Source organism: Megalobrama amblycephala, linkage group LG1, assembly GCF_018812025.1.
Source record: "Megalobrama amblycephala isolate DHTTF-2021 linkage group LG1, ASM1881202v1, whole genome shotgun sequence".
Lineage (NCBI taxonomy): Eukaryota > Metazoa > Chordata > Actinopteri > Cypriniformes > Xenocyprididae > Megalobrama > Megalobrama amblycephala.
In genome coordinates, this window is record NC_063044.1 from 48,572,658 (window position 1) to 48,593,970 (window position 21,313).

At 38.5% G+C, this 21,313-nt stretch overlaps 1 protein-coding gene across 6 annotated transcripts in view; it reads left to right on the top strand.

Annotated features, from left to right (window-relative positions):
• The window catches only part of hdac5 (histone deacetylase 5), an 83,758-nt gene extending 62,739 nt beyond the window's left edge, over positions 1-21,019 (top strand). For 5 of the 6 annotated variants that reach the window (XM_048197871.1, XM_048197863.1, XM_048197879.1 and 2 more), the window contains 17 exons: positions 755-995; positions 1,565-1,788; positions 1,895-2,179; positions 7,226-7,391; positions 7,547-7,680; positions 8,430-8,550; positions 9,140-9,189; positions 10,692-10,799; positions 10,934-10,989; positions 11,235-11,322; positions 11,463-11,582; positions 12,006-12,103; positions 12,296-12,414; positions 12,733-12,866; positions 14,949-15,033; positions 16,779-16,935; positions 17,038-21,019. In XM_048197871.1, the coding sequence (XP_048053828.1) occupies positions 755-995; positions 1,565-1,788; positions 1,895-2,179; positions 7,226-7,391; positions 7,547-7,680; positions 8,430-8,550; positions 9,140-9,189; positions 10,692-10,799; positions 10,934-10,989; positions 11,235-11,322; positions 11,463-11,582; positions 12,006-12,103; positions 12,296-12,414; positions 12,733-12,866; positions 14,949-15,033; positions 16,779-16,935; positions 17,038-17,077 (2,226 nt within the window). In that variant the 3' untranslated portion in view covers positions 17,078-21,019. The remainder of the gene's footprint in view (positions 1-754; positions 996-1,564; positions 1,789-1,894; positions 2,180-7,225; positions 7,392-7,546; positions 7,681-8,429; positions 8,551-9,139; positions 9,190-10,691; positions 10,800-10,933; positions 10,990-11,234; positions 11,323-11,462; positions 11,583-12,005; positions 12,104-12,295; positions 12,415-12,732; positions 12,867-14,948; positions 15,034-16,778; positions 16,936-17,037) is intronic. The other variant, XM_048197861.1, reaches the window with a different exon arrangement.
• Positions 21,020-21,313: the final 294 nt, after the last annotated feature.

The window sequence follows — 21,313 nt, forward strand, 5'->3', positions numbered from 1 at the left end:
GCATAAACCTGGTGGCTTTGTGATAGTTGAGGTGATTCAGAGTTAGCAAGTGGTGTAGGCTGAACCCTTGTGGGATTGCTAGATTATTAGGGTGCTTTCACACTAGGGCTTTTGGTTTAGACTCAAGAGTTTGGCTGAAGTAAAAGTGATTTATCAGAAGTCAGATGCACACCTCTGCTTGGAAATGTGCTCTTGGATACGGGATATGTGTACTGCAGTTTTGGACCCAAAAGTATGTCAAAAGTTAGGCAGTTGGAATGGAATCAAACCTGTTCTGATTTGTTCCAAGCAGTGGAAACAGCCTTATAGACTCTGGTACTTGGGTTGCAGCTTAATAGCAAGAAGCAGCTTAACATTCCCAAGAAATGGCAAAATCAATGGGATCAGTGTGCGAACAACTCACTGTATGAAATTAACCCAACTCTGGGTAAAAGTTGCATCTTTAGTTTCAACAATCGCTGGGATCAGATCAAGTATACGTACACAATGCCGATTAGGACATTCCAGAATCACACACAAATTCTTGATCTCAAATGAAGATCCAATGCTGTGCACCTCATGCCAGAGTTCAGTACCTCTTAAACATAATTTATTAAATTCTTCTGGTTTAAGTTCTATTGAGAAATAATATATTACTCAGAAAACAATTTTTAAACAGTCAACCCTGAATCCATATCTAAACCAAAATTTCAAAACCTTACCAATATTCCCAAGTCTGCAGAATAAATTCTCGTTCTCTTCTTCTCTACTCTAGGCCCCCCAGAAACTCGGTGCCCAGCAGGAGGCAGAGCGGCAGACAATCCAGAGTATGCGTCAAGGTGGGGCACTGACAGGGAAGTTCATCAGCACATCGTCCCTGCCAGCGTGCCTTCCCACCGGGGCACCCCATGACCCCGAGCCCCCTTCCGCCTCTAATAGCCACAGTAGCCATTCCTCGCTGCTCCAGCACGTCCTACTCTTGGAGCAGGCTCGTCAACAGAGTGCACTTCTCGCAGGTACAAAAAAACTTAAAGAATACCTTAAAGAATATGCAATTAAATGCAATTATTTGCTTTGGGTAAAATTCTCTTGCGTTGAATATGATAAATACTCTTCAAACTGCCATGAGTTGCCAGTAGTTGACCTGAAAGAGGAAACTGACCATAGAAAGACAAAATGTATTAATGTCCACTGCAGTATCCCTTGAGACAGCACATTTCAGAAAAGAGCAACAAATAAAATGGAGCTTGTGTAGCTAGAACAGTTCAAGTACTTGCGCTTGTTTCATGTCTTACGGTCATGCTTTACCCCTGTTTTTGATGACTTGCTAATATGGCTAGCTTTATGGTTGAAAAAATGAATGGGGTTTTGTGTATATATGTGTGTTGCACAAGAGGAACTATGTGTGAACAAGACATTTCAAAGGTCACAATCTTTTCTACAATATCAGTAGTGTTATGGGAAAAGCCTTTAGCTACAAATTTTGCATTGCTTCATAACCTTCCTGGAATGTCCAAACAAAGTTAATCAGGTATGTGTAATAGCTCACACTTTCTGTCTTTATCTCTTTATTTTTATCCCACAGTTCCCATGTATGGACAGTCTCCGCTGGTAACGGGTGAGCGGGTGTCCAACAGCATGCGTACAGTGAATAAGTTGCCTAGGCACCGACCACTGAGCCGTACACAGTCAGCGCCCCTGCCGCAAACACCGCAGGCCCTGCAGCACCTCGTAATGCAACAGCAGCACCAGCACTTCCTTGAGAAACAGAAACACTACCAACTAAATAAGGTAGAGGAAGCTGTGATGGTATGTTTGATGTCTGGCCAGCAATCATTCAAGCAAAACAATTCTTTGGTTTATGTGGTTTGAACTATTTAGTAAAAATTGCTAACGAGCCCCACCTTCGTTTCAGATCCTCTCCAAAGGGGCGGAGCTTCCAAGACAGCCTCCCACTCACCCAGAGGAGACGGAGGAGGAGCTTACGGAAACCACAGAAATGCAGGACGAGCGAGGGGAGGGGCCTGATCATGTAAGGGAGGGGCTACAGAAAGATAGCTCCGGTGAGACCACACCCCCTTCGGAACGTCTGGTCCCGTTGAAGGGAGAAAGCACAGAAAGTGACTTGGAGGAAGATGATGATGAAGATGAAGCAATTGAACTCAGAGAATGTGATGAAGAGGGCGCCCCCTATGGCCAGGTGACAAATTACAGCTTGTTGCCTTTTTTCATACTGAGAATTTTGTTTGTAAGTTAAAGGTGAAGAGTTTAATTTCTGCAACAATAATGCCTATTTTCAAAGAGGTTTCTTGAACTGCCATTGGTCTAACACAGGGGTAGGCAAGTTCGGTCCTAGAGAGCCGCTGTCCTGCTAAGTTTAGCTCCAACCTTAATCTAACACACCCGAACAAGCTAATCAAGCTCTTCAGGATTACTAAGGCTATAGGCAGCTGAAGGTTTTTTTTCAGGGTTGGAGCTAAACTCTGCAGGACAGCGGCTCTCTAGGACCGAACTTGCCTACCCCTGGTCTAACAACATTGGTATTTTAACATGGAAAAAAATGACACATAACATTTAATGTGATTTACAGAGCTGCAAATATGTACTTTGCATGTTTAGCTAGTTTCCTGAACTTCTAAGGATCTCGAACCTTCTAAAAATGCTGTTAACCTTTGTCCACCATTCTAATAACAACAGATACAGACAGCTTTCTATATTTATCCCTTTCTCCTTTATTGTCTTTCCCATCCCCATTCTATTTTGCATAACATGCAGTGCAATTAAAACCTATTCAGAAACTTTGACTTTAGTGCTGAACAGCCAGTCATGACAAGGCAGCGCAGTGACTATGCATGAGTCACCGTTCAAAACCTATGCGCATCACTTAGCTTAGATGTTTTTTAAATTTATTTCATTTTGTGTTTATTAAACTAGAAGCATCTGTGGAAGCATCTCAAATTTGTGTGGATTTTGTGTTGTTGTTCGGCTTTTAAGATCCATCTTGAACGTCTTTCCGATGTTTCTGTCACTGCACTTTTCGAGAGCTTAAGTGCGTAGGCAACTTCCCGATGAGTGTTGCGACGCACATGCGGGGGCTTGGTGACTGGAGATCGAGGGTATCCCTCTCAACCAGAGCGATTGCAGCTTTTTCGCCCCCTGAAAAGGAGGGATTAAAGAGGAAGATTGCTCTCTTCTCTTCCTCCCACCAGTGACTCACCACTGGAGGCTGGAGGGAGCGGATGAGAAGAGGGAAAAAGAAACATATAAATAATTGCTAGATGGAAAGATGCAATGAAATCGACTTGGTGGAGGGTCCTCTGAGAGCAAAGGTCTATCTAGTTAGCAGTGCTTGCTTAGGTGTTTAGCTTTAAGGTATTGCTATTGCTCATACTTCAGAGTAAGAGATTTAAACAAACTCCTATCTCAAATTATTAAACTTTGACATGAAACTCAGGAACCAGAATGGGCTTGAGGCAAGTTTTGCCAAAGAGCTATATAGAGCTGCACTTTATTCTTGGATTTATTCTTATCTTGCAAAAAAGTACCATGGTTTTACCATCTGATACAATCACTGTTACAATAGCTATACTGTTTTTTGTTTTTGTTTTTGTTTTTTTAATTAACATGATAGTAATACCATGGTATTCTTCAAAATACTGTTTAAATATCATTTTATTTGAACAGTAAATTGAAAAATACCATGGTATTATAATCTGATATGGTCATATTAGCAAGATACTATTATTTTTATGAACTTTGAACTAAAACCATACTTGAGTAGGTTTATTCATATTTTACTAGTGAATCATTTATATTCTATTGTAGTTTTTATTAATATTTTGAGTTAGCTTTATTTTTTATATTTTTGATTTCCATTTAAAATTTGTGTTTAATACTGAAAGTAGTTTTGTTATGTGCTTTTTTCATTTTTATATAAATATATATTATAGTTAAATATTACTTTTTAAGTTGAGTTTATTTAAATTTTAGCTTAAATTTAAGTTAAATTTAAATAAAATTTTCATTTATTTCCAGTTTTGTAATGTGTACTTAATCTATTGATAATATGCATTATTTTTTTAATTTAATTTAAATTTAAATTTTTTAATTAAAAAAAAAAAAAAATTATTTTAGGAGCTACAGTGCCTCCTCAAAAAATACAAAATGTGACTTTAAAAAGTTACAGCAGGGGTCTGTGTTTCTCGTCTTTTTTTTTTTTTTCTTTTTTGATGTAATGTAATGTTTTTTGACTTGGAAATTGTGACAATATTAAGTGTAACTGGGACTTGATTTTACATTTGATTTATAAAAAAAAAAAAAAAAAAATGCGAGGACTTTGCCTCCTCATTTTAGCCACTGCACACCACTGATATGTATTCCAGCCCGTTCATTTGCATTTGCAGATTTGATCCTCCAAAAGAGCTCATTTTGATCTTAACACAGACCCCTGGTTGTGAGGGAGGGAGGAAGGAAAAACAAATGAATGAGTGAGAGTGAATGAGAGGGAGAAAGAATTATTGAAAGAAGAGCAACACCCTCCTCCTCGCGTTCGCTCTGCCTGCAATCATTGAGAAAAAATTTCAAAAGAGCACGGCATTAGAATTCAGACTGCATCCTCCTCGCGCAGCGGCAGACTCATACACACACACACACACACGCACACACACACACACATCTTCACATATACTCCTCCGTGAATGGACCTTCTCTGACTCATCTCTCCTTGGTGATTCATCTCCTCCTCCGGACCCCGCCCGCCTTTGCTGCCCTGCACTTCACACCCAATCACAGCCCACCAGGGTGACGTGACACGCCGCAGTGTGTGTTTGTGTGTGTCTGTTATGCAGTGACATGCAGTCACCATTGAGGCAGCGATATACGAAACACTCCATGTCACTTTGGTCAGTCACGGCCCCTAGCTGGCCTTTCCTTCTCATTAAAACACCCCCACCTACGTCCTTGTGTGTGTGTGCGCGCGCGCATGTGTGTGTGTGTGAATGCCTCTGCTTGCTGCCGAGTGTCTTGAATACAAATTGAGCCCCCGTCACCTGCCACAGTGAGAGAGACAGATGCTGCATGGCTTTAGTGTCTCGAATAAAGAGAGAGTTGGCATAAAGAAGGGAATTGTGGATGTGTGTGTGTGTGTGTGTGTTGACATACCTTCATACTCAATTTCTCATGCAAGAAAAAAAACAACTAGTAAGAATCCCACCATCTCGCATGGACTTCCATTGTACGTTGTACTGCATCAGCGGCTGTCTCGCTGCTCACGCACGCACACGTTCGTTCTGCTCCTCTGATATAGAGCAGATTCTAAGGCTGTTTACTGCAGGAGACTTTTGAGTAGGTTTTTGGCAAATGTTCGCTGGGTTTCTTTGGTGAGATGGTCCAGACCATGTGCTTGAATTGATGTTTAGTCTGTAATGATCCTAACTTAAACTTACACACTCCAGTGTTATTTTAGTATCATTTATATAGAATTAGAGTATTTATTAATATTTTTTTAACTGAAAGTATTCATTTTAATTTTAGTATACATTTTAGTCATGTTGTTAAGCACTTTTGTCAAATTTGTTTTATTAACTTTATTCGTTCTTGTTTTTTATATTTCTGTAGCTTACAATTTTATTAAATAATTAATTTTAGTAATTTTAGTACTTCAACTTATTTATTTAAGTTGCAAAGGAAATTTTGTTTTTATATGCACACTGCTTGACCAAAAAAAAAAAAAAAAAAGTAGTAGGCAAATGCTTAAAGGGATAGTTCACCCAAAAATGAAAATTTGATGTTTATCTGCTTACCTCCAGATATTCCAAGATTTAGGTGACTTTGTTTCTTCAGTAGAGCACAAATGATGATTTTTAACTCCAACCGCTGCCGTCTGTCAGTCAAATAATGCGAGTGGATGGGAACTTCTACAATAACAGTAAATAAAACTTGCTTAGACAAGTCCAAATTAAACCCTGCAGCTCGTGACGACACATTGATGTCCTAAGACAAGAAACGATCGTTTTTTGCGAGAAACCGAACAGTATGCAGTTGGACATAGTGGTGTATTAGAGGTAAAAAATGATATAAATACTGTTCGGTTTCTCGCACAAACCGATCGTTTCGTGTCTTAGGACATCAATGTGTCGTCACGAGCCGCAGGGTTTAATTTGGATTTGTCTGTCGTGTTTTATTTACTCTTATAGTCCAAGTTCCCGCTGACTTGCATTATACCACTGACAGACGGCAGCGGTTGGAGTTAAAAATCATCATTTGTGTTCTACTGAAGAAACAAAGACACCTACATCTTGGATGCGCTGGGGGTAAGCAGATAAACATCAAATTTTCATTTTTGGGTGAACTATCCCTTTAAGAGTCAATATCTGGATCATTTTTGCTGTGATAATTATATTTCTAGCATGTTATATTTTTGGGAACAGTTATTTTACCTCTAATTGGAGTGTGTAGCTTTTCATTTCTTAAACATTCATTTAAGTCTTTAGGATGTGCTGGTGTAGACTTTATAGAGTGCTCAACTCTTGCGTTGTCAAAGTGATGCACCTCTTGATGGAAATAAATGATGTGATGTTATTTCCATATTTCCAAGATCTTGTATTGACAATGCAAGAGTCAAGCACTCTTTAAAGTCTACTCCAGCACATCCCAAAGACTTTCAATGCATTTGATAATATTTTATATTATTATAGATTTTATTTCAGATATTTTATTTTATTGTTTGTTTTTTTTTTTTTTTCAATTTACAGAAACTGTTTTTTTTTATATAGTTAAGTCTTGGTTAATAACAACACTGTCACATACACACACTGTTGATTGATGGCTGTAACTGTTGTTCTGTCCTGAACACCTCAGTAAAAAGTCTCAAGGCTGTCAAAATCAGACATTTCACCCATCACACGACACAAGTTTACATTCTATGCTTATGTTCATGTTCACACTGAAGTGATGTGACCGTGTCCAAGTTTCTGATTGATTTTGACTGTAGGCCTTTTTAAACTCTTTGGAAGTGATTCCAAAACTGAATTACATGAAATATTGTTGATAGTTTATTGAGCTTAATGAAACTGTACTGAAGTAAACTGAACTGAACTTGTTTAAAGTTTAATTAATAAAACTGTACTGTACCATATAGAACTGAATTAAATTGTACTGACCAGAACTGATTCAAAGTGTACTGAACTAAATTAAACTGAGATGAACTGAGCTGCTGAATTAATAATGATTAATGTTCTTTCCACAGTATTTGGACCAGCAGCATGTGCAGCAACTGAATGTGTTCCAGGCCTCCCTGTCCATCACGGGAATGCCCCACAGACCCCTGGGAAGGGCACAGTCGTCCCCCGTCACTTCTAGTCTTAAAGCAGCACCCCTGAACGAGGTGCCCATTAAGCATCTCTTCACAACAGGTACACGAACAAGACAGATTGGAGAACTGATCTAAAAGACAATATCCTTAGCTGATTAAACTGAATTCATGTTTCATGGTATTTTTTACTTTGTATGGGACAGAAACTGATAACTAGACTGTTGTTTATAATAATTTCCCTCACTCTCTCTGAAGGGCTGGTGTACGACACCTTCATGCTAAAGCACCAGTGCATGTGTGGGAACACAAACATCCATCCCGAACACGCCGGTCGCATTCAGAGCGTTTGGTCAAGGTTGCAGGAAACGGGCCTGCTTGGTCGCTGTGAGGTGAGTGCGCCACCTTCTGGAAGGGTGGAAGAATAGCCAGAAACACTCAACATGTTAAAGCTCATCTCGTTCCATTCAAAAAATACCTGAAAGTTCAGCTCTTTCTATTTAAAAGTTAATTTATGTTACAAAAGATTTCCATTTCAATTAAATACAGTTCTTTTAAACTTTCTATTCATCAAAGAATCCTTAAAAAAAATAATCAGAAATGTTTCTTGAGCAGCAAATCATCATATTAGAATGATTTCTGAAGGATCATGTGACACTGAAAACCGGCATAATGATGCTTTTCATCACAGGAATGTATTACATTTTAAAATAAATTAAAATAGTATAATAATATTTAACAATATTACTGTTTTAACTGTGCGTTACTGTATAAATGCGGCCTTGTTGCGAATAAGAGACTAATTTCAAAAACACGAAAAAAATTTACAGACCACAAACTTTTGAATGGTAGTGTACACAATTGAATCATTTTGAGCAGCATGTTTTTAAATATGAGAATAATCTAACCAGTCATTTAGTGGTAAAATTTCACAGCTATTGTTTACAATGTAATTTAGGGTTCCATCAGTCATGGAAAATCTGAAAAAAAATATAATGAGATTTTTAACAAAATTGTCTGAATAATTTATAATGACTTTTAAAAAATATTTAATCACAAATTAAATTAAAACAAGTGAGGCCATCTGCAATGGTTTCATGAATTCTATCTCAGTGCACTTTCTATGTTTGTTTGTGTGCAGAGGATCAGGGGAAGGAAGGCCACACTAGATGAAATCCAAACCGTTCATTCTGAGTACCACACGCTGCTCTACGGCACCAGTCCCCTGAACCGACAGAAACTGGACAGCAAGAAACTTTTAGGTGTGTTTTAGAAGCTCTCTGTTGTGATGTGTGTAAGGAGTTGCTGCCGTTTTTGATTTAGGACACCAAAACACGATTCTCCTCCTAGTACGCCATCCACAAAAAGCTTCCCTTGCTTGCTTCCAATCTGATGGGTTGCTTAAGCAAACCTCCTTTGACAGACGCCTAGGCTTTTTTTAGGTCCTAGACATTTGCCCACCCCCGCTTCTGAGTCACCAGCAAAGTGTGTGTGTGTGTGTGTGTGTGTGTGTGTGTGTGTGTGTGTGTGTGTGTGTGTGTGTGTGTGTGTGTGTGTGTGAGGGTGAGAAGGTTCAGCTGTGGACAGAGTTGCCATCACTCCACCACCTCCACTTTTATATGAGACACACTTTGAAGAAGTGCAGACTGTTTTGACCTTGAGTGCTCTTTGTATATCAGTGAAACAGATGATAGTTGCGTCAGCATCATCCAATGAGCATCCTTGAGACTGAACTGAATAAGCATAGCCAATTATGTCATTACCTGAATAGATAATGTGTGAACAACAGATGTGGGCCTAAACATAACACTCCTTCAGATCAGCTTCTAATTTCCTTTTTTAATTTTCTAGGCCCAATAAGTCAGAAAATGTACGCTGTCCTTCCGTGTGGAGGCATTGGGGTACGTTTGTTCATTTTTTTGTCCATTCGTCACACTTATTTAATAAAGAATGAATTGCATTGAACTGTATGTAATAGAAGTTATTTTTAAACAAAACAGAAAACATGTAAATTTGTTTGGATTGTGAAATGTAGATATTATTGGATACATAAATTTGTTCCAAAACTTACTTACCTTTGGTTATTGTTAATGTTATTGTCATTAAATGTGCACTATGTAACGTTTGGCTCTCTAGCAGTAAAAAACAAAGGTAAAAACAAATGCTGTGCTTCGGCTCTGCGTGACTGATGAAAATGACTCTTCATAATAGATAAAGCTTTGCAATGAACTCTGTTAGAGAGCTACAAATGGCAATTTATCCGTTCAATAATATACCTTACTCGCCTGTTGAGTAATAAAAACGCCATCTACGCTTAGTTTCAGACATTTTAAATCCTTCAGTACTCGTCATATACAAAAACCCAAGATGTAGCTGCTCCATGTAGGGTTATCAAAAGTACCAACTTCGATACCAAGTCGGTACTGAAATTTTAAAAATGTGATGATACCAGCATTTCCCCCTAGCATTTTGAGTGCTGTTGAGCGCTCACACATATGCACGGGAGCGTTTGAAAGCAGGCGTCTATCAGCGGATATATATTAGGGATCCACTGATAGACGCCTGCTTTCAAACGCTCCCGTGTGGATCTGTGTAAGCGCTCTGTGAACAACATGATTTTGAAGTGTTGATCGTTGTAGCAAATCACAGACATATCTGTTGAGCGTGTGAACACAATGGCCTATCAGAGGTGTTTAAGAATCCGCTCAACAGTGCTCAAAATGCTAGGGGGAAATGCTAGTATTGTCACATTTTTAAATTACAGTATCGACTTGGTTCCGAAGTCGGTACTTTTGACAACATTACTCTAACTTATGCCACTCCCACCGCATATGCGTCAAAGTAGCCAAAGTAACTTTTCTCTCTTTACGGATGACAAGACAAACACGGACGAGTGACGTATGTATGCAATTTCACGCAAAAATTATCCTGTCAAGTCTAAAATATTAATAGGCTTACCATAGTGAATTAGGGTGAGACAAAACATGTTTTGGAAGGTTTAATGATGTATTGATTTATTATTTAAATGTTAATTTTGAACAAAAAAAAAGGTACATAATGCACCTTTAATAATAATAATAAAAATGTTTTACTTATAATATATTTTTATAATAATATTTTGTGTGTTATTATTATATTATAATATTTAAAAAAAATAAAAATCTAAATAATAATAATAATAATAATAATGATTGTGTATAATATTAAAATAAATCTAAATGTTTAAATAATAATAATATTTTTATTGTTGATGTTGATAACCTCGCACTGATGAATTGTCCCAAATAAAACCATGGACTTTTATTAAGGAAGTAAATAGGATCAGTTCTGAGTTCATCAGTTTGTGACACTAGGTCAGTTTAACCATTTATAGTGATATGTAACATGATTTTATGTTCTTTAGGTGGACAGCGACACAGTGTGGAACGAGATGCACTCGTCGGGTGCCGTCCGCATGGCGGTGGGCTGCGTCATAGAGCTGGCCTTTAAAGTTGCTGCTGGGGAGCTGAAGGTTCATATTCGCTTCTCTTACCACAGATTCATGTTGACTTGATGTTCTGTTATAAATATCCTTTGCTTATATTACATCACATTTTCTTATGGTGGCCTCATCTTCTTTCTCTTCTATTTTTGTGTGATGGATAGAACGGTTTTGCGGTGGTCCGTCCTCCTGGTCATCATGCTGAGGAATCCACTGCCATGTAAGTAGTTTGAAACGCCTCCTTTGAGAGCCTGTATAAAATGTTTAATTTGAAATATTTTAATATGTCATTTAAAGCGGTTTACTTTATCATGTTCATTCTACATAAAAGTCCCCAAATGTTGAACATTGGATTGCTTTATGTCTTGCTGTGAGTTTTGTGTGGTCAGAAGTTTGATATCTAGATTTATAAATCATTTATACGCGTGCACATAAATATCCACTGCTCTGTGTGTGTCTTGGCAGGGGTTTTTGTTTCTTCAACTCAGTGGCCATCACTGCCAAACTCCTGCAGCAGAAACTAGGGGTGGGCAAGATCCTAATCATAGACTGGGTGAGTTTTTAGGAGCTCCATGCAATACACAGCCGCCTGTGATGTTACAGTCCACATGTAACAAGCAATATTATAGTACTGATTCATTTAGATGAGTAAGAAAATGAAAATCTTCTCTAAAAGTCCAGGTCTTTTTATAGGATATTCACCATGGAAACGGGACCCAGCAGGCCTTCTATAATGACCCCAATGTGCTGTACATTTCCCTGCACCGTTATGACGATGGCAACTTTTTCCCAGGCAGTGGCGCTCCTGAGGAGGTAACAACATTTCAGTCACTGTGTGAAGCTGCTTAAAAGGATAATTCACCCAAAAATGAAAATTCTGTCATTTACTCACTCTCAACTTGTATGAATTTCTTTCTTCTGCTGAACACAAAAGAAGATCTTTTGAAGAATATGGGTAACCAAACAGGCCCTGGGGCCCATTGACTTACACCGTATGGAAAAAAATACTATGGTCCATCAAATGTTTGGTTACGGACATTCTTCAAATATCTTTTTTTGTGTTCATCAGAAGAAAGAAACTCATACAGGGTTGGAACAACTTGAGGGTGAGTAAATGATGACATCATTTTCATTTTTGGGTGAATTATCCCTTTAATTTATGAATGGTGGCTTCCTGTAGTCATATGACCAAAATTGACTGTTTTTCTAACTGGTTTTCTCATGGGTTCTTTATAGGTGGGTGTGGGTCCAGGAGAGGGCTTTAACGTCAACATTGCATGGACAGGTGGAGTGGAGCCACCTATGGGTGATGTGGAGTATCTGACTGCCTTCAGGTGAGATCTGTACTTCCTGTCTGTTAGGAAAAAATTCCAAATGTAACCCCTTTTAACATTAAAAACGTTTTTGTCGGACCAAATGAAATGGTTTTGTTAACTTTTTTGAGTACACTCATATGATGATGGCTTCTCTTGGGGGTCTGTGCAGATCATTTGTAATTCAAACACTTCCTGTCTGTGTGCTTGTAGAACGGTGGTGATGCCCATAGCCAATGAGTTCTCCCCGGATGTGGTGCTAGTGTCAGCTGGCTTTGATGCTGTGGAGGGCCACCAGTCCCCCCTCGGTGGATACAACGTCACCGCCAAATGTGAGTTTGCTGTTTTTCCGTTTTCAGAACCAGAGGTCAGATGGCACAAAAGCTATTTGTACCCTCAATTGCACAGATGAGTTGAATTATACACATAAAATGCAGTCATACTTGGACTACCTCAGTTCAGTGGGTCAATAAATATAGCTGTCATACTGGTAGTACCACTAAACAGTATTAACTTAAGAATTATGGTAGTCTTTTTTACATTTTAAACCTAAATTCCTGTTAAAATTGGGGGCATTAAGGATTGCTGAAGGCTTTTGAGTTCATTTATAGTTCATGAATTACCCAGCATGCTCCTGGCTCTCTGCGTAGGTTTCGGCCATCTCACTAAGCAGTTGATGAAGTTGGCTGGCGGCCGTGTGGTTTTGGCACTGGAAGGAGGTCACGACCTTACCGCCATCTGTGACGCATCCGAATCCTGCGTGGCTGCATTGCTTGGAGACGAGGTGCCTGTCTTTCATTCACACACATCCAACCAGCACACGATGTGATTATAAATCTGAGCTGCACAACTCGGTTCTGTTTTAACGCTTATGTTCTGTTTTGAGGTCTCAGTGATAAAACAAAGGGTTAAATCTTAAATAATATCTGCCTGCTAGCATTTAATTATGCCAGAGGTACATATTAAAAGATCTTGTAGGGTAAGTAAGATGTTAATTTCAAAATTACTATTATTATTCTTACACACGTGTCATTAGTGTGTCTGGGACCCTAAACAGTAAAAACAGTAAGATCAATATCAGCAGAACATGAGCTTTGAATAGGCTGTGTTTAAAATCACTTACTCTCTGAGTAGGTACTTCTTTAAAATAAGTAATTACTATCGATGTATAAAAGTACATTCTATATAGTAGGGCTACACAAACATGATGGTTCGGTACGTCCTTTGGTTTTGAAGTCACGGTTCGGTACAGCAGGGGGAAAGAAAGTAAACATAACATTTTTCATTAAACTGGTTTTTTTTTGTTTTGTTTTTTAACAAATGTGTCTCTGTGTTTAAATAAATTCAATTATAATTAGCATTTTCTTAAGGGTAAAAAAATCTTAGCCAATGCTGTAAACTATATAGGGAGACCTTTCTTACACATTATTATAATATTAAACGTTAAAATTAACAACAGAACCCAAAATATTAAATTCAGTTGCTATTTATTTTTAGATAAAATAATCAACACTCAAATAATGCAGGTTTTGCATTGAGTTCTACATCTAATTATTACTTCTAAATCTACAGTAAGTTAATTTTCTACTCCAATTCATAAATGAAATATAACAGTAGCTGTCATAACTTGTTTCATGACAAATTTATTTAAACATACATTAAATAATCAAGACATTACTAACAGGTTAAGTAAATGTAATGTACTGAACTAACATGCTGTTGATGCTAAATGCCTGAGGTAAATGTAATGCTACGTGAAATATTATTCTGAAGTGGTTTTATTGACGTCTTTTCACTGTTGAAACACTGGTTGAGAGATTACTTTGCTCTCACGCCAGGGTGGATTCGCTATTTACATGGCGGAATTTGCAAGCAGAAAAACTGAACGCTGAGCGAATCTGCTCGTGCGCGAGGAGCAGACCATCTACGGGACAAGCCGGATTCCACAAAAGAATTTTTATGCACACAATAATAATCTTTTACATTGTAATCCTTTTTATTTTTAGTATCTGGCATGTTTGTGTGCTGCTGCGCGTCCCTGTGTGTGTAATAAGCAGAGTTTACTTGCCTATAGGCGCATATTACTAACGCACTCTTTAAATAACAAAAAATAAATAAATTGTGCCATTGACTTTAGACCAGGTTTCAGTTGGTCAATGGCGCAGTCATTTTCAGTTGCCTCAAAATAGCAACACGCCAACAATGCACCTGAACACACCTCGTTTTCAGACCAGCACGCCCATGGGTGCACAAATTTGCTGTTTAAACAATGTGGTGCAGGACGTGAAAATTATAAATTCTGAAACTAGCAAAAAACACTTGCGTCACACCTGGCTCCGCATTGCGCCGGGTGTATGATAGGGCCCTACATGTAAACATATCAATTGACTATCTCTTCTTTTTCTTCTTCTGCGCTTTTTACTGGTAACAAATAGCATTGCAATACTATGTGCACCCCATTCTGGATTGGAGCATGGATCGCCTGTGGCCGTCTGTATTCGTTGTGTGACTGCGTGAACCAAACTGTGACGTCCATACTGTGACAGTTTGGGGCGAATACATGTACCATTACACCCCTACTATATAGAATGAGTGTGTGTAGCATCAGTTGCGTCACTTCACTGCCATTCACAAAACCTCTCCCATGGTCTCATGGGATAGTGTCCATTGGATGCACACTTCTCGCTCCAATTAGTAGGTCATCCAGGTATTTTTTGCCTACTGTATAAAAACTGTGAATTACATACTGCTCTGTTCACATACTGTATGCGATTTTGGATGCAGCCATAGTGTTCCTAAGGATTAAATAAACATAAATTATTTTATTTCTTGTTCTATTAATGTTTTTTGTGTGTGTATGTTGCAGTTGGATCCTCTACCACTGACGGTGCTTCAACAGAAACCTTGTCCAAAAGCCACAGCCTCTCTAGAGAGGGTCATTGAGATTCAGAGTAAGTGTGAAACCAAAGGTAACATGGTTAAGAATTACATTAACTTCTACATTCATACCCTCCGGAAAGTATTCAGACCCCCTTAAATTTTTCACTCTTTGTTATATTGCAGCCATTTGCTAAAATAATTTGTTCATTTTTTTCCCTCATTAATGTACACACAGCACCCCATATTGACAGAAAAACACAGAATTGTTGACATTTTTGCAGATTTATTAAAAAAGAAAAACTGAAATATCACATGGTCCTAAGTATTCAGACCTTCATATATTTAACTCAGGTGCTGTCCATTTCTTCTGATCATCCTTGAGATGGTTCTACACCTTCATTTGAATCCAGCTGTGTTTGATTATACTGATTGGACTTGATTAGGAAAGCCACACACCTGTCTATATAAGACCTTACGGCTCACAGTGCATGTCAGAGCAAATGAGAATCATGAGGTCAAAGGAACTGCCTGAAGAGCTCAGAGACAGAATTGTGGCAAGGCACAGATCTGGCCAAGGTTACAAAAAAAAAATTCTGCTGCACTTAAGGTTCCTAAGAGCACAGTGGCCTCCATAATCCTTAAATGGAAGATGTTTGGGACGATCAGAACCCTTCCTAGAGCTGGCCGTCCGGCCAAACTGAGCTATCAGAGGAGAAGAGCCTTGGTGAGAGAGGTAAAGAAGAACCCAAAGATCACTGTGGCTGAGCTCCAGAGATGCAGTCGGGAGATGGGAGAAAGTTGTAGAAAGTAAACCATCACTGCAGCCCTCCACCAGTCGGGGCTTTATGGCAGAGTGGCCCGACGGAAGCCTCTCCTCAGTGCAAGACACATGAAAGCCCGCATGGAGTTTGCTAAAAAACACCTGAAGGACTCCAAGATGGTGAGAAATAAGATTCTCTGGTCTGATGAGACCAAGATAGAACTTTTTGGCCTTAATTCTAAGCGGTATGTGTGGAGAAAACCAGACACTGCTCATCACCTGTCCAATACAGTCCCAACAGTGAAGCATGGTGGTGGCAGCATCATGCTGTGGGGTGTTTTTCAGCTGCAGGGACAGGACGACTGGTTGCAATCGAGGGAAAGATGAATGCGGCCAAGTACAGGGATAACCTGGACAAAAACCTTCTCCAGAGTGCTCAGGACCTCAGACTGGGCTGAAGGTTTACCTTCCAACAAGACAATGACCCTAAGCACACAGCTAAAATAACGAAGGAGTGGCTTCACAACAACTCCGTGACTGTTCTTGAATGGCCCAGCCAGAGCCCTGACTTAAACCCAATTGAGCATCTCTGGAGAGACCTAAAAATGACTGTCCACCAACGTTTACCATCCAACCTGACAGAACTGGAGAGGATCTGCAAGGAGGAATGGCAGAGGATCCCCAAATCCAGGTGTGAAAAACTTGTTGCATCTTTCCCAAAAAGACTCATGGCTGTATTGGATCAAAAGGGTGCTTCTACTAAATACTGAGCAAAGGGTCTGAATGCTTAGGACCATGTGATATTTCAGTTTTTCTTTTTTAATAAATCTGCAAAAATGTCAACAATTCTGTGTTTTTCTGTCAATATGGGGTGCTGTGTGTACATTAATGAGGAAAAAAATGAACTTAAATGATTTTAGCAAATGGCTGCAATTATACGTTTATTTGTTTATTGTTCTGACATAACATAGAAAATTTTAATAAAATATTTCAAAATCAGTTTTGAGGTCTTGATGATTAATTACCGATCACTGTTTATCTTGTCATGATATGTAGGTAAACACTGGACGTCTCTGCAGAGGTTGGCTCCTACAGTAGGTCAATCTCTACTGGACGCTCAGAGACGAGAGAAGGACGAGGCAGACACTTTGACCGCCATGGCCTCTCTCACTGTGGACAACGATCAGCAAACAACTTCCACAGAAACCAGCAGGTACCGCAACTGGAGTCCAGTCTGTTGTTATACACCTTATAGCGAAAATTTTGTACACAATTTTAGCCTTCATTAACCGTTAACCAATTATTCCTTCCTCAGATCAGCAGAGGAGCCGATGGAGGAGGAACCCGTGTTGTAGAAGAGCGAGTAAAGTTCATCACTGCTCCAACCTTCTTGTCCACGCGTGCTTGGCACCGTTCACCCTGACGTCACGCCTCATGATCCTCCTCCCAGCTCTTTGATTGGTTCCCTCGGTCCTTCACTCATTTCCAGGTGCTTGACTGACACGTTCACAGCCCACCCACTTTCGCTTTTCTGAGGTAAAGCATAGCAAACTGTTGCCGAAAGGAGGCGACAAAGGCATAATGGGTAATTACAGGACCACTCAGTGAGGGTTGCACCGCTGGATAGGCTGAACAGTGAAGTACTCTTCAGAGAAAGGCCTTTGATTTCAATTTATCATTGTTTTGGACTGAGGACGTAAAGAAGAAAATGCAAAAACAAAAAAAAAAAGAAGAAGAGGAGGAGGAAGGGAAAAACGACACGACAGCACATGGATGTTGTTGCTCGGAGGGCCGCGAAAAAAGCTTTGTTTTCTGTACAAAGTATAAGAAATGTATAAAGTTCCAAAAAAAGCCAACAAGCAGCAAAAATACTTCAGCACAAAACACACATATACACTCATTCACAAATGAACGTGGTTCCCAACAGAGGAACCAGATGTTCGGATCGTGACAAAACACCTTTTGCTGACAAGTATACTCGTTTACACTGTACCGTGTCGATTATTTGGTATACTTGTTCATCTGTATAATAACCTGTTATGAAAAGCACACAAACATATGAGAAATATAAATATATATAATATATATATATAAATATACATACATATATATATAAACATATGTGTTTTGTGTGTGCCGTATTCACATTTGAACACAAAAAATATATATAAATACTTTATATCCCCTTTATGGAACATTTTCTTATCAGCTGTGGTTGTACATACAGTAAAAGAGCCTGCAGACTTTTATCCGGAAGTGGAAAAATGATGGTTAGCCTTTTTTCCCAGAAGCATTTCTTTTCTCTAAGAAAAACATACTTTTTTTGGAATATACGGCTTTGCTATAACATGCTCGCAACATAAATAACGGCAACCCATCCATTTTACGACAAAGATGTAAAATACGAAGAAAGGATTTTCAAAGCGTCCATCTCGACCTTCGTGGAGAACGAGGAAAGACGCGTTGTGGTTATGTCTGAAGAAAGACTTTTTTTTCCAAGAACTTGGTGCCTTTTATACTAAGGAAAACATTTAATAACACCAATACTTAATGAATCGCAAATCCTCAGACTTAACTTTCATTGATTTGTTTGTTTTTCAAATTGCCTTAATTTTTTCAAAGAAAACGAATTTTAGCCATGAACGACGGAGAGCACAAAACGATTATTATCCTCCTTTTACCCCAGTTTCTTTCTGTTTCTCTTCTTTCCTTCTCATTGTTTTCCTTTTTTTTTTTTTTTTAAATGATGTAAATGTTGCGTTCTTGGTAAAAAGTTTTGATACTTCTTTTTTTATTTTAGTGTTGACGAAAGAACGAACGAAAGAAATGAAATGATTGTTTTATTTATCAGTCCTGTGTCGTAGACTAGCACATGACGTGATTGTTTGGAAACACTGACCAACTTCCTGTTTGTTTTCTTCCTTTGTACATGTATTTGTTTGGCTCCCTTACACTCGTTTATTTGAAACTTGTTTAATTTGACTTTATTTCCGAGAGAGTGTTAGCGGTGACCTTTTTTTATTAAAACATTTCCTTTTTTGTACAAAAATGTAAACGAAAACAGAAACAAAAGAGTCTGTATCAGTGTTAATTTCGTCATTTGATTTGAAGTATTCTCTGATAAGGAATGTACAGCGTGGTACAGATATTATCGATGATGTTGATTTATGTCACTGTGCAGTGCATTTGGCATTGTCCTTTTTCAGGATTTAAGGATATTTTTTTTCCGGCAATAAGAGTGACTACCACTTTTTTTGTTTAACACTAAACTACTCTACAAACTTTTGGTTACATTTTCATCACCTTTTGATATAGCTTTTGTGCTATGAATATGGTTCTTTTTCACCAGACTAATTAGTATTGTTCCTAACTGTTGACAGTCTGTCGTATGCTGGTTATTCTCTTGTGCACTTGTGGATGAAATGCAATGGCTTGTTTATGACCCTGAAATAACGATCCTTTATTACATTTTCACTGTGTGACAACCGCTTTTGGGGGCCAAATTCGATTTAATCTTCTGCGTCTTTAATGTCAACCTCTTCCTTTAGCAATGTCACAGAAGTCAACGTCACCAACATTTCTTGGTCTGAGAGGTGACAACGTGTCTAATGGCAAGTACTTTCAATGAGACTGAACCGGGCCTCAAGCATCTTGCACTAATACTACACTGTAGGTCCGAACCTAATCACGTTTTTTACTTTCGGTTCTCATACTCAAATTACGAGGCATTAAAAGCAAAGTGAATTATCTCAGCAAATGCATTTAAATAGTGTGTGAACTCTCTCGTCAGCGTTTTTTCTTTGTGTATGTTCATTGGTTCACCGATGAACTGTTGATGTTGAAACGAAAATGCGCATTTCTTGACTCTGCTCTCATTTGATTTATTTATTTGGAGTCAGAAATGACTGCTGAAAGTAAGTTGCATTGCTTCTGGATCAATGTTTGTGTCATTGTAAATCTATGAGAAATTAAATATTGTCTCTTCTCTTTGACAGCCTCATATCCTCTGGGCAATAACTTTAAAAAAAAAAAAAAAATTCACATCACAAATGTGATGCAAATAACGGGCCAGTTTTTTTCTCAACAACAGTCCTCTATGAAGAGCCATGTTAGTTACGTCACCATTTAACTGTTTTTGCTCTCTGTTGAAACACTAACGTCACCTTCAGCTGTTCATTCTGTCTCTAACCGTAGTTGTTATCATCATGGTACCGAGCGCATTGACTTGGTTTTTTGCGGTTACAGAGAAACACTTAAGGCTGACACCAGCCTCTGTACTTAGATACTGTAATATACACTAAGAGAATTTCCCTCTTCTATGTGGCTGTTTGAATCAGGAACTACTGTGATCAGGTTTTGTAACGTTTGGATGTAGATCACCAGCCATTTGTGCATAGTTTTGTATCTTCACACTATATGGTGTCAAACTGTTTATTGACCGTGCAGTTGCTGGTGAAAGTTTTTTGTCCGCTCCTTTTTTTAGTTTTAAGGATGAATCAGCTGACGTGTTGGTCTCTGAGAAGTCCCTTTTTGAGACCTAAATCTTCTGCTTAGGTGTGTTGGGTTGAGCAATACATAGAGAGGGGAAATAATCGATCAGACGTAATACAGTACAACGCTTGGTTTTCTTAAACTAGCCACTGAGGGAGGCTGTTCATTTTTGATGGAGGTTTACGCAATGATCTTTACACAAAGAAAACAACGTCAACGGCATGAACAGGGCCTTACGATGGACACCGGGAAACCTCTTTATGTGTAAAAGACATCGCCATTCGCCATGGAAGATAGCTTTACTGTCTCTGCCACACATTTTGCTATTGGGTAAATATGTATATTTATTGATAATTCATATGTTGTGTATATGTAGTGACCTATGATCGTCGAGGTTCAAAGAGTGCTTGTATATTTTTTGACTTTTTTGAAAGAGAGGTTGTGTCTCCTTCACTGTCCCTTCATTTCTTTGCTGTTCTACATCACTTGTTGTGATTGGGTGTTTCAATTTGTGAGATCTTTTAACCTTACATTTTTAACATCCTTTCTCTCTAATCTCTTCTCTCTCTTTCTTGTCTATCTTCTGGTCATATTGATATGCAGAAGTTATCTGAAATTATCAAAGCACATTCCCTGTTTTATTGTGTTCTTTCAATGCTTTCATGTTGCGACAATACAAAGGTGTGTATACTAACTGCTACACACGTGTATATAGGGTGCATATATGTGTACACATGTGCAATACACGCTATTTGAGCAATCTATTACTGTGACTATTAATCATTAAAAATTGCTGTCCCTTTGAATCTTGCTGTTTGGGTTTTTGTCATTTCTTTAAATAACAATGAACTGCTCAACTTATACAGGGAAAATTTTGGGGCCAGTGGTGAAACGGATACTGTACAAGACATTTCGGGTTTTTTTTTAAATAAGTCTGTTGCCCTTCGTCTTAACTTCCTGCAGCGTCGTCTAGCTCTGCTTAATGTCTTAATGGGTTAAAATCGATCCATGAATATTTGTGACAAATATTTTATTTTAAAGCGAAACATACCCCGATGCATTTGTTTTCATTCAGCTTGTCTTTATTAATAGATTTAATA